Source organism: Rhinoraja longicauda, chromosome 25 (assembly GCF_053455715.1).
Source record: "Rhinoraja longicauda isolate Sanriku21f chromosome 25, sRhiLon1.1, whole genome shotgun sequence".
Classification (NCBI taxonomy): Eukaryota; Metazoa; Chordata; class Chondrichthyes; order Rajiformes; family Arhynchobatidae; genus Rhinoraja; species Rhinoraja longicauda.
The window spans coordinates 13,765,402-13,779,505 of record NC_135977.1 but is presented as its reverse complement, the minus strand read 5'-3'; the positions used below and the strand labels follow the sequence as shown (position 1 = coordinate 13,779,505).

At 47.5% G+C, this 14,104-nt stretch overlaps 1 protein-coding gene across 1 annotated transcript in view; it reads left to right on the top strand.

Annotated features, from left to right (window-relative positions):
* The window catches only part of slc5a1 (solute carrier family 5 member 1), a 44,205-nt gene that overhangs the window by 16,302 nt on the left and 13,799 nt on the right, over nt 1-14,104 (top strand). The window contains exons 6-7 of the mRNA XM_078421283.1: nt 7,166-7,271; nt 12,272-12,352. Coding sequence (XP_078277409.1) covers nt 7,166-7,271; nt 12,272-12,352 — 187 coding nt within the window. The remainder of the gene's footprint in view (nt 1-7,165; nt 7,272-12,271; nt 12,353-14,104) is intronic.

Here is a 14,104-nt window from a genome sequence, read left to right as displayed (position 1 = left end):
CTGCAAATTTGCTAATGGTACTTTTAATCCCTTCGTCTAAGTCATTAATGTATATCGTAAATAGCTGGGGTCCCAGCACCGAACCTTGCGGTACCCCACTGGTCACTGCCTGCCATTCCGAAAGGGACCCATTTATCCCCACTCTTTGCTTTCTGTCTGTCAACCAATTTTCTATCCATGTCAGTACCCTACCCCCAATACCATGTGCCCTAATTTTGCCCACTAATCTCCTATGTGGGACCTTGTCGAAGGCTTTCTGAAAGTCGAGGTACACCACATCCACTGACTCTCCCTTGTCAATTTTCCTAGTTACATCCTCAAAAAATTCCAGTAGATTTGTCAAGCATGATTTCCCCTTCGTAAATCCATGCTGACTCGGAATGATCCCGTTACTGCTATCCAAATGCTCAGCAATTTCGTCTTTTATAATTGACTCCAGCATCTTCCCCACCACTGATGTCAGACTAACTGGTCTATAATTACCCGTTTTCTCTCTCCCTCCTTTCTTAAAAAGTGGGATAACATTTGCTATCCTCCAATCCACAGGAACTGATCCTGAATCTATAGAACATTGAAAAATGATCTCCAATGCTTCCACTATTTCTAGAGCCACCTCCTTAAGTACTCTGGGATGCAGACCATCAGGCCCTGGGGATTTATCAGCCTTCAGTCCCATCAGTCTACCCAAAACCATTTCCTGCCTAATGTGGATTTCCTTCAGTTCCTCCATCACCCTAGGTTCTCCGGCCCCTAGAACATTTGGGAGATTGTGTGTATCTTCCTCAGTGAAGACAGATCCAAAGTAACGGTTTAACTCGTCTGCCATTTCTTTGTTCCCCATAATAAATTCCCCTGCTTCTGTCTTCAAGGGACCCACATTTGCCTTGACTATTTTTTTCCTCTTCACGTACCTAAAAAAACTTTTGCTATCCTCCTTTATATTATTGGCTAGTTTACCCTCGTACCTCATCTTTTCTCCCCGTATTGCCTTTTTAGTTAACTTTTGTTGCTCTTTAAAAGAGTCCCAATCCTCTGTCTTCCCACTCTTCTTTGCTATGTTATACTTCCTCTCCTTAATTTTTATGCTGTCCCTGACTTCCCTCGTCAGCCACAGGTGTCTCTTACTCCCCTTAGAGTCTTTCCACCTCTTTGGAATAAATTGATCCTGCAACCTCTGCATTATTCCCAGGAATACCTGCCATTGCTGTTCTACCGTCTTCCCTGCTAGGGCCTCCTTCCAATCAATTTTGGCCAGCTCCCGCCTCATGCCTCTGTAATCCCCTTTGCTATACTGTAATACCGACACTTCCGATTTTCCCTTCTGCCTTTCCATTTGCAGAGTAAAACTTATCATGTTGTGATCACTGCCTCCTAATGGCTCTTTTACCTCTAGTCCCCTTATCAGATCAGGATCATTACACAACACTAAATCCAGAATTGCCTTCTCCCTGGTAGGCTCCAGTACAAGCTGTTCTAAGAATCCATCTCGAAGGCACTCTACAAATTCTCTTTCCTGGGGTCCATTTCCAACCTGATTTTCCCAGTCTACCTGCATGTTGAAATCTCCCATAACCACCGTAGCATTACATTTTTGACACGCCAATTTTATCTCCTGATTCAACTTGCACCCTATGTCGAGGCTACTGTTTGGGGGCCTATAGATAACTCCCATTAGGGTCTTTTTACCCTTACAATTTCTCATTTCTATCCATACTGATTCAACATCTCCTGATTCTATGTCACCCCTTGCAAGGGAATGAATATCATTCCTTACCATCAGAGCAACCCCACCCCCTCTGCCCACCTGTCTGTCTTTTCTATACGTTGTGTACCCCTGAATATTCAGTTCCCAGCCCTGGTCCTCTTGTAACCATGTCTCAGTGATCCCTACAACATCATACTTGCCCATGACTAACTGAGCCTCAAGCTCATCCACTTTATTTTTTATACTACGCGCATTTAAGTACAACACTTTAACTTCTGTATTTACCTCCTCTCTCACATCGTTCACAATTGGCCCTGCCCTTAATTTCTTTTCCGCTCTAGAACTTCTGTTCCCATTCTTCCGAGAGTCTTTTGCAATATCTCCTGTATTCCCTTTGACCTCATCTTCATATTCACAATTTGTTAACCCCTCCCCCCCACTACTTAGTTTAAAGCCACAGGTGTCACACTAGCAAACCTGCCTGCCAGAATGTTTGTCCCCCTGCTGTTAAGATGCAACCCGTCCCTTTTGTACAAGTCACCCCTAGCCCAGAAGAGATCCCAGTGGTCCAGAAATCTAAATCCCTGCTCTCTGCACCAGCCCCTCAGCCATAAATTCATACCCTCTATCTCTCTGTTCCTGGCCTCACCAGCACGAGGTACCGGTAGCAGTCCAGAGATAACCACCTTCGACGTCCTACTTCTCAGTGCTTTTCCCAACTCTCTAAACTCCCGCTGTAGCACCTCCTTCCTCTTCCGCCCGACGTCATTCGTGCCCACGTGCACAACGACTTCAGGTTGATCGCCTTCCCTCACTAGGATTTTCTGAAGCCGGTCTGTGATGTGTTGAACCCTGGCACCAGGGAGGCAACAGACCATCCTCAAGTCCCTCCTGCTGCCACAGAATCTTCTGTCCGTCCCTCGGACTATGGAGTCACCGACCACTACGGCTCTTCCAGACTTCGGTCTCCCCTGTCGAGTATCCTTGCCAACAGGTCCGCCACTCGGACTGGAAACGTCTTCTGCCCCGACAGTTCCCAAGAGGGTATACCTATTTGCAATAGGCACAGCCACCGGGGTCTCCTGTAGTCCACGTCCACTCCCCCCTGAAACAGTCTCCCACCTTCGCTCGACCTGGACCCTTGGCGTGACAGCCTCACAATAGGTCCTGTCGAGGAAACTCTCGCATTCTCGGATGGCCCTGAGGTCATCCAACTGCCTCTGCAACTCCACCACACGTCCCTTCAGGAGCTGCACCTGGACACAGTTCTTGCAGGTGTAGCTCCCAGAAGCTCCAGCGACGTCCCTGTCTTCCCACATCCTGCAGGAAACACACCGCACCAACTTTTCCGCCATCACCTTGTGCCTATAACCAGCTCTGGCTTAAAACAATGGTATCCTCCTCACCTCAGCCTCCTCGCCGAAGACTCGCAGCCAAAGACTCGCACTTTTCTCACTGGGCACTTCCCTCACTGGGCTGCACCTGAACAGGGCTGCACCCTTTTGCAAGTATTGCTTATATTACCAATTAAATTGCCTGATTGTCCAATTTACCTGACTTCTCACTTAAACTAGCACTTACTTTAGTGCTCAGCCAACGGGCGTCCTTGCTCTGCTCCCGGACTTTTGAAATTGACTACTAGCTTCCTTTTGGCGCTCTTTTTAAACTGCCTGCTCAACTGTGATTGGCACTTACTTTAGTGCTCAGCCAACGGGCGTCCTTGCTCTGCTCCCGGACTTTTGAAATTGACTACTAGCTTCCTTTTGGCGCTCTTTTTAAACTGCCTGCTCAACTGTGATTGGCTCTTACTTTAGTGCTCAGCCAACGGGCGTCCTTGCTCTGCTCCCGGACTTTTGAAATTGACTACTAGCTTCCTTTTGGCGCTCTTTTTAAACTGCCTGCTCAACTGTGATTGACACTTACTTTAGTGCTCAGCCAACGGGCGTCCTTGCTCTGCTCCCGGACTTTTGAAATTGACTACTAGCTTCCTTTTGGCGCTCTTTTTAAACTGCCTGCTCAACTGTGATTGGCACTTACTTTAGTGCTCAGCCAACGGGCGTCCTTGCTCTGCTCCCGGACTTTTGAAATTGACTACTAGCTTCCTTTTGGCGCTCTTTTTAAACTGCCTGCTCAACTGTGATTGGCTCTTACTTTAGTGCTCAGCCAACGGGCGTCCTTGCTCTGCTCCCGCACGGCTGATATGCAAAGGATTAGAAGGCTTAGGTTTAGGGGGGATCCAAGGAAGAACTTATTCACTCAGAGGGTGAATAAGTTCAAGAAGAATCCAGAAATGCCAGACTCTGGAGCAAGTGCTGATAAATGAGATTAGTCAGAAGGGTATTTGATGGTCAGCATGGACATGGTGGGCCAAAGGGGCTGCTTCCATGCTGTATGACTTTATGGCTCCATATGACTTTTTACACAGAGTAGGGGATGCATGGAACGCACTGCCAGGGGTGGTGGTTGTGGCAGATACAATAGTGGCGTTCAAGAGGCTTTTAGATAGGCACATGAATGTGCAGGGAATAGAGGGATATGGATCATGAGCAGGAAGATGAGACTAGTTTATCTTGGCATTATGATCAGCACAGACATTCCTGTGCTGTACTGTTCATTGTTTCATTATCTATGATTATGTTTTGAAGATCGCTTTACACACAGTGTCCCAATTTATCTCTCTATACGTGACATATAAATATCGACTGCCTACAAGACCCTGTGTTACAGACGGTGTGGAACGCAGGGTAATTTTACCCAACTGCTTTCGCGTGTTTTTATTGCATTCTTTCTAGCTGACACCTAAAATAACAGGATGTAATAGCTTCAGTTAGGGCAGTCCCTTAAACCACAGATACTTGTGAACTGGGGCTCGGAGGTCAGGGCCAGGTATTGCTCTACAGTTTCCAAATGACAGTGAGCCATGGGTGTGTCTGACAGTTAATGATTGTCCGTTAATGTCAGTCGATGATTGCAGCTCTGGTGCATTCCATCTGCTGGTTTAAACACCAGGGGATGAGACTCATTTTTCACAATCCCTGCACACCAGGTAAAAGAAACCAAAGGAGGAACACTGTTGTGGTCCATCAACCTCTCTGTGTTCTTGCTGTGCCAACTGCAGTAGTCCAGAGCAGTCCCGCACATGCGATTCCCAACACCATACCTTTGGACTCAAGAGACACAGCGCGGAAACAAGCCCTTCGGCCCAACGAGTCCGCACCGACCAGTGACTACACCAGCACTATCCTACACACACAAGGGACAATTCTAATGTTTTTGTACCGAAGCCAATTAACCTACAAACCTGTACTTCTTTGGAGTGTGGGGGGGAAACCAGAGCATCCGGAGAAAACCCACGTGGTTGCAGAGAGTATGTAGATACTCCATACAGTCTGCACCCGTAGTCAGGATCTAATCGGTGTCTCTGGCGCTGTAAGGCAGCAACTCCACCGCTGTGCTGCTGTGCCATCCCGCGACTGCCTCACTGACCACTACGTCAGGCAATATCTGTGGCGGTAAAACCAGAAGTAATATTTCAGGTTAAATACCTTTCCTATAAAGATCCTTCTCCAGTTCTGAAGAAGGATCTTGGAAATTGACTCTGCTTCTCTCTCCGCGGATGCTACTTAACCCATTGAGTATTTCTAGCTTTTTATTTTGGAATTCTTACAACTGAAGTTCTTTGATTACTAATTAGTTATCACCCTGCAGTGGGAGTCCATTCGGCCCACTGGGTAATTTTTGTCTCCTGGTTACGTGGACTTGCCGGCTTGAGTTATAGAGAGAGGTTGGATAGGCTGGGACTTTTTCTTTGGAGCATAGGAGGCTGAGTGGAGACCTCAATGAGGATCTTGATTGAAGTGAATGCTTGCACAGTCTTTTTCCAAAGGTAGAAGGTTCTAAAACTAGAGGGCATTGACATAAAGTGAGAGGGTAGAGATTTAAGAGGGACCTCAGAGGCAACCTTTTCACTCAGAGGGTAGTCGTATCTGTTCATTCCGGGGCAGCTAAAGAAGCAGATACAATTACAAATTTCAAAAGACATTTGGACAGATTAATGGATAGGAAGGGTTTGGAGGGCAAATGTGCCTAGCCCAGAATACCAACTTGGTTAGCACAGGCAAGGAGGGCTGAAGGGTCTGTATCCATGCTGTGTAGATCTGTGACTCTTTGGGTCTGAGCCCCCACTTCAGCACCCACGTGATGGGCAGCTTCTGCTCACACAACAATGGACCTTGGTCAGGAGAGGATGCCGAACACCGCAGATGGGATGTTGGAGGGAACCAGAGCAGCGGGTGAAAGCTCAACCTGTCACCCAGAACATGCAAACTCCACCCAGGCAGCACCCATGGTCGGGATCGAACCCAGGTCTCTGGTGCTGTGAGGCAGCAGCTCTACCAGTTGTGCCATTGTGCAGCCCATTAGATCTTCCACTGTGTCAGGCATTCTGCTGCCCTCTCGACCAAGTCCTTGCCCTGTGGCAGAACCCATGGACTCTGGAGGGTGGGCAACCAGAATCTTCCCATACTGTGGCTGGTGCACTGTTGTTACAATGGCCACACCCAACATGGTCACCCTTGGCCCTCCTGTGGGTGACCCACTGTGGTCATGGTGAGTCCCTGCAGCTGGCAGTGTTGGTGTCTGAGTGATGGGAATGGATTACAAGGGGCAACTAGTAGGGAAATGGGATTTTGATGAGATTTCCAGGAATTTATATGGTCACCAAGTTTCTGTTCCTCCATCTGTGGAATTCTAGCAGCCCAGGAGACTGCTGAGACAACGCTCAAAGACCTGGTCTTTTCTGGTCTCCTTGACCGGTGCGAGGAGGTTCACCAGGTTGTTTCTGGGTAAGAAGGGGTGGTCCTATGGGGAAAGGTTGATTGGTCCCATACACATTGGAGAAGAACAGGAGGTGATCTCAGTGGAATAAACACAATTCTGAGGAGGATTGATTAGATTTCGATTTTTAAAAGATTTAGAGATACAGCGCAAAAACAGGCCCTTCGGTCCACCGGGTCCGCGCCGCCCAGCGATCCCCGCACATTAACACCATCCTACACCCACTAGGGACAATTTTTATATTTGCCCAGCCAATTAACCGACAAACCTGTACGTCTTTGGAGTGTGGGAGGAAACCGAAGATCTCGGAGAAAACCCACGCAGGTCACGGGGAGAACGTACAAACTCCCTACAGTACAGCACCCGTAGTTAGGATCGAACCTGAGTCTCCGGCGCTGCATTCGCTGTAAGGCAGCAACTCTACCGCTGCGCCACCGTGCCACTCTTGATTTTTTTTAATATTTGGAAAACTCCCACACCTGGACCAACAACTCTCAAGCAGCTATGTTCATGCAGGGTTTGGTTCACCTGTTCTGGGATGTAAGCTGGTGCATCATGTAAAATTTTGCAAGAGCAAAGAAGTGAAGGGTAGCATTCCTATTGTAACTGTGTTCCCTCTTTCAGGCTGACATGTTTTCAGGAGCCATATTTATCCGCGAGGCACTGGGGTTGAATATATACATCGCTGTGGTGATACTGCTGTCCATCACTGGCCTCTACACCGTGACAGGTAAGAGCCATCCTGCAATCACCCAGAGCTGGGAGCGGAGAGACAACTTGCTCAGCAAACATTTCCCCGATGTTTGTGGAAGTATACAGGAAAGCCAGCGAAACATCATGCCCATCCTGGTTACAGAAGAGCTCTGCCACCTGATGCCATCTTCCAGCTTCTAGTACAACAGGTGGTGCAGAGAGAAAAATACCAGAATGCAGAATATAGCTTATAGCATTGTCAGTTGTAACAGTTACACAGAAAAAGTCCAATGTCTGCAATGAGGTAGGTTGGAAGATTGGGGGAATACATCCTATCTTATGGGAGGATTACTCAGTAGTCTGGTAACAGAGGGGAAGAAGCTGTTCCAGAGTCTGGTTGCACATGCTTTCAAGTTTTGTGACTTCTGCCCAACTGTAAGGGGAGAAGAGGGAATGAATGGGGTGAAAAAAGGTCCTTGATTATGTTGGCTACTTTCCTGAGGCAGTGTTAAGTGATGAAGTCAATGATGGGGTCTTTGTGATGGACTGGGCTACATTCAAAACTCTCTGCAATTTATCGTGGTTTTGGGCAGAGCTTGTGGTCTTCCCAAACAAGCCGTGATGCGACTTGCTGGTATGCTTCCGACGATGCATCTGTAGAAGTTGGTAAGAGTCTTTGGGGATATGCTGAATTTCCTTAGTCTCTCGTATCCCTCTAAACCTTTCCTATCCCTGCACCTGTCCAGATGTCTTTGCAATGTTGCTATTGTACTTGCCTCAAGCATTTCTTCTGGCAGCCCGTTCCATATACCCACCACCCTCTGCATGAAAACGTTGGCCCTCAGGTTCCTATCAAATCACTCCCCTCACACCTTAAATGTAGACCCTTGGTTCTTGGTCTCCCTACCCTGGGAAAGGTACGTGTGCATTCACCCTATTCATTTTGAGCCCTGTAAATGTAGTTTATGTTTCAGCTAGTTCTGTTCTCATTCCAGCAGTAATCGACATTCAATTCTGTCGATGTAATGAGTGACTGAGACTGCACCCCTCCTGAGCTGGCAGCACACTGCCTCACAGCCAGCAGCTCTCAGCCCCCTCCACATGCACATGCATGTTTGAGTGCTTTAAAATGTGCGTGTAGGCATGTTTATTGCACACCTTTGAGTCTGTGCGTGAGTGCCCGTGTATCTGGCCTTGTGCCAGCATTTATGTCCCTATCTTGTGACCGAGTCTCTGCAGATGTGCGTGAGTGCACGCAATGTGAGACTTTCTTTACAACTCTCAGTAATGAACTCTCCAAGGGTGGGTGCACAGATTCAGTGCGATTGTCGAGCTCTGAAGTGTCAACTGAGGAATGCGCTGACTGACCTTAGATACTGATTTAAGAGGTGTGGGTTATTCAGTTACTAATGGATTACAGTGGAACTCGTAATCAGTGCAGAGCTGGGTTCACTGCTATCAGCGATAACCAGGACGGGGTTTGGGAGAAACTGTGTCAAATTCCAGAGAATTACATTCACCTTCCCACCCACATCTCCCAGGTCAAAGTGGAGAAGGACAGAGCTATCAGCATTTCCAAATCTAACCTTCGTGCCTGAGTCCCCAGTTCAGTTTGTGTCTGATATTTCACCAGGAAGAAGGACCCCAGGTTGGGATTTTTTTCCCCATGGCAATGACCAACCATCTGAACTACATCCTCCCACCCACCCTGGATCCTTCACATTCCTTTCCCATCCAGTCGATTACTTTAGGCTTCAGACTCTTGAGATGCAGCATGGAAACAGGCCCTTCGGCCCATCAAGTCCGCGCTGACCAGGGATCACCCTGTACACCAGTGATCCTACACACTAGGGACAATTTACAATTTTTCTTTTACCGAAGACATTAACTACACACCCGTGCGTCTTTGGAGTGTGGGAGGGACCCAGAGCACTCGGAGAGAATGTCATGGGGAAAACGTACAAATTCCATACAGACAGCCCCCGCGGTCTGAATCGAACCTGGGTCTCTGGCGTTGTAAGGCAGCAACTCTACCACTGCGCCACTCCACATCAGACAAGCAGACATTGTTGGGCCATTCGGTACAAGGGTTAGGAAGTCATGTTGCAGCTTGATAAAACTTTGGTTTGGCCACATTTGGAGTATTGTGTGCAGAACTGATGGCACCATTACAGAAAGGTTGTGGAGGCTTTGGAAAGGGTTAAGAAGTTTACTACAATGCTGCCTGGATTGAAGATTGGATGAATTTGGATTATTGACTCTGGAACATCGTAAGTTGTGGGAAGACTTGATGGAAATATATTAAATTCTGAGAGGCATAGATAAGGTAGACAGTGAGAACCCTGGTCCCAGGTTGGGAATATCCAATACTAGACGGCATAGCTTTAAGGTTAAAGGGTGAAAATCTAAATTAGATGTTCAGGGCAAGTATTTTACAGATAGTGGTAGATGTCTGAACACAACTTTATTTTAAAGAAAAAAATCATTTAATACGAATTTAAAATGTTTCAATTGTTTAATTTTTAACTGTTTTGAAATGTCTAAAAATTAGTTTTCATCGACATAGATAGAGCTCTTATGGATTGTGGAGTCAGGGGGTATGGGGAGAAGGCAGGAATGGGGTACTGATTGAGAATGATCAGCCATGATCACATTGAATGGCGATGCTGGCTCGAAGGGCCGAATGGCCTCCTCCTGCATCTATTGTCTATTGTCTAAATTTGTTCATAGCAGCTTTCTATTACAGCTGTCTTAATAAGATTTTTAAATGTTTCAAACATTTGATTTTTTACTGTTTTGAAATGTCTTTTCAGCTAAAACTTTTTTCACGCCGCTCCAACAGAAAGCTGCTGTTAACCAATTTCTAGCTGAAAATCAGTTCAAAAACATATCAAAACATTTAAAAATCAAAACATTTTTGAAAATTATTAAAACACAGCTCCAACAGAAAGCTGCTGTTAACCTATTTCTAGCTGAAAACTAGTTCAAAAACATATTAAAACATTTAAAAATCAAAACATTTTTGAAAATTATTAACACAGCTCCAACAGAAAGCTGCTGAACTACTGAAAACCCATTCACCCCAAAGCAGAGCAAATTCACTGATACCTCCAGGGCCCTGGTATGCGTTGGGATCATTACTCTTCAGTTTTCCATGAGAGATTAATTCTTCCCAGAATGTTTTTTCTATTGTGGAAATCCCGATTGTAACATCATCAGTGGTTCGACCAGAAAAATGCTGTGTAATTTTCATTCCCACTGGTCAGAAGAAAGACGGTTCTTACTCTTAGACTGACCAGATCATTCTAATCCTATCTCCGCTGAAATTCTGCTGTTTAAAAAGGCAAAACTCACTGCATTCTTTGCTCTTATCAGGCTCTCTGATCTCCTGGAGATTCACTCTTGTGTGTAGCTTGACTGCTCTGTGCATGGAGTGCAGGGTCAGGGTCAGGGGCAGGGTCAGGGGCAGGGTCCTCACGCCATTTTGGCCTCAGAACCTTTCCAGGTCACCGCTGCTGATCTCCGCATCATCTGGTGGGTGCCTGGACCCTGGTGCCAGGAGGACTGGTGGGAGCAGACACGAGAGTGATGTTTGAGAAGCATTTAGACAGGCTCATAGATAGGACCAGGCAGGGAATGGAGGTACGCAGATCACGGGCAGGCAGTGTGGTCTGGTCTGCACAGACATAGTGGGCCGATGGGCTTGTTGCTGTGCTGCACAGTTCTATGTTCTATCTGCTTACTACTGTGTGAAGGAGTACACCAAAACTTTTTTATCTTAATTTTATTGTGGAATCTGGCATCAATTACAAGGCTGGTGGTGATTGTCTTCCCCCAATTGCCCTGTGCTTCAGGGAGTAGTTTAGGGTGCAGTGAAGAATTAACCCCATGGATGGATCTGATCACACAACTTCCCAGCAGAATAAGGATGGTACATGGTCTGGTTCACTAGGTGTCCTATGGGTCATCAAGTGAACCAGATTGTTTTTTACAATACACAGAAGTGTAGAAACAAGGAATTGCAGACACTGTTTACCAAGAAAAGACACAAAATGCTGGAGTAACCCAACGGAACAGGCAGCATCCATGGAGAACATAGATAGGTGATGTTTTGGGTCGAGACCATTCCTGAGACTCACAATATTTTCACAACATCTGGCATTTTTTATGGTTTTCCCAAATTCCGGATCATCGGCTGCATTTAAATTGCAAATCTGGTTTCCTGGCTTTGAAATCATGACTCTGGATTGTGAATGAATGAATGAATGAATGAATGAATGAATGAATGAATGAATGAATATTTTATTGTCACATGTGACGAGTCAGTCTGATGTTCTGTGTTTTGTATACCCAGGGTATGCAAACAGTCGCCACATAAAAGTTGCCGACAGAGTTACAAAGTATCCCACGCCAGATCCTCCGTTACTCCGCCCCCCTCCCCTCACGTTGGTCCCCCCTCGCCAGGTCCTCCTTTCTTCCCGGTTGCGCGACATTCAACTCCCACGTGGCCTGTCCTTGACTACAATCGCCCTCGATGACCGCTGACCCCGACCGGAGCCCTCATTGACCGCCGCACCGAACGCCTCCACGACCACCGCCGGGACCCCTCCTGAAGCCTCCGCGGCGCCAACCCGGGCCCCGGACGCGTGCTCCGTCCACCCATCTGCTGCCGCGGCCTCCTGAGAGGCATCTCTGTGCAGGTGGTGCGGGGGATCATACTGAAGGCAGGGAGACCTTGTTGACTGTTCCTTTAAGAGTGGAGTGGCCATTGAAGGCTGTCCAATGTTACAGCCACCCAGGTGCTTACAGTAGTCTACCTCCTTTGGTGCTGCACCTCGTCTGATACTTCGGCCCCTACAATTTCTCACCCCTCATCTCCAGGGGCCCTCTGGTTACGTCAGCAATGGCTGACCTTCCTGACGTCCAGCCTAAATCAGGGCCTTTCCTCGGGACAGCCTTTGTGAACATGCCAGTGTTACTACCTCTGCTACCATATCTCGGTGTAATTAATGTACGGTTGCTGTGTTTTGCTGGCAGGTGGCTTGGCGGCCGTGATCTACACCGATACGTTGCAGACGGTCATCATGGTGGTGGGGTCCTTCATCCTCATGGGCTATGGTAAGCTCTCCAGTCATTGCTGCTTGCTCTACTGTTTGCAATGCTGTACAACAGCTCCACGCCCCTCACTGCACCTCTGCATTGGATTCAAATAGTGTTGGAAAATGGGATCAGGAGCTTGAGGGCAGAATTGGCAATCAGCTCAAAAAGGTCGAGGCACTCAAGTCTAGTGAGTTTGCTGCCAGAGATGGGCGGGCTAGTTGGACATGGGAATGCGGGGGACTGAGAGCCTGAGAGTCGTAGACCCTAAATAGAGATCAAGTTACTTAAAAAAAGACACAAAAGTGCTGGGGTAACTCAGCAGGAGTAACTCAGCATCACTGGAGGGCACGGTGGCGCAACAGTAGAGTTGCTGCCTTACAGTGAAAGCAGCGCCGGAGACCCAGGTTCGATCCCGACTACGGGCGCTGTCTGTACGGAGTTTATACGTTATCCCCGTGACCTGCGTGGGTTTTCTCCGCGATCTTCGGTTTACTCCCACACTCCAAAGACGTGCAGGTTTGTAGGTTAATTGACTTGGTAAATGTAAAAATTGTCCCTAGTGGGTATAGGATAGTGTTAATGTGTGGGTATCTCTGGTCGGCACGGACCCGGCGGGCCGAAAGTGCCTGTTTCCACGTTGTATCTCTAAACTAAACTAAACTAAATATGGATAGGTGACGTTTCGGGTTGGAGTGGGAGTGCAGTGGGAGGGGGGGGGGGGGGGGGGGGAAGAAAGCTGGAAGGGAGGAGGGGGGGGGGACAAGGCCTGGTAGGTAATAGGTGGATACAGGTGAGGGTGGTTTTGATAAGCAGATGGTTGAGTAAAGGGAGGAGATGAAAAGACAGAAGCAACAAGACAAAAAGATTGAAGAGTTGCAAATTGTGAGGAAGTCAAAGGAAGGAATGTAGGTGGAGGGGAGGGGAGAAAGGTATAAGCCCAGGTGGGGCACAAGGGAGAGAAAAGAAAAGAGGGGTGGAGGAAGAAGGGGGCAGGGAGGTTCGTAGTTACCTAAAATTGGAGAATTCAATGTTTATACCGTTGGGTTGTAAGCTACCCAAGCGGAATATGAGGTGCTGTTCCTCAAGTTTGTTTGTGGTCTCACTCTGGCAATGGAGGAAGCCAGATAGGTCAGAATGGGAAGAGCAGTTAAAATGGTTAGCAACTGGAAGATTCAATAGGCCTTGACGGGCTGAATGCAAGTTTTCAGTGAAATGGTCAACAAGCCTGCGCTTGGTCTCACTGATGTATAGGAGGCCACATCAGGAACACTGAATGCAGTAGATAAGTTTAGAGGAGGTGCATGTGAACCTCTCCCTCACCTGGAAGGATGGAGGTGTGGGAGGAGATATAGAGGCAGGTGTTACATCTCCTGTAGTGCAGGGGAAAGTACCTGGGGAGTGGATGATTTTGGTGGGGAAGGATGAGGGGACCAACTTGCATATCTGAATCTTACCTATATACAAATATAAGAAGCAGGTTCAGGCCATTTGGCCCATTGTGCCTACTGACTACAATAAGATTCCGGTCGATCATTTTCCTCAGTGCCACTTTCTGCACTAACCATGCATCTTTTGGTTCTCTCGGCATCTAGTGATAGAACCTCTCTTAGGGAGATGATTCCAAAGACTTCTCCTCCGCTCTATCCTGAATGGCTGCCCTCCCCCCACCCAGTCCCATTTTGAGACTGTGGCTCCATGTTCTAGAACCTCAACCAGTGGGAACATCACTCCCGCTGCCGATCCTGTCAGGAACTTTGTTTCCACAAGGAC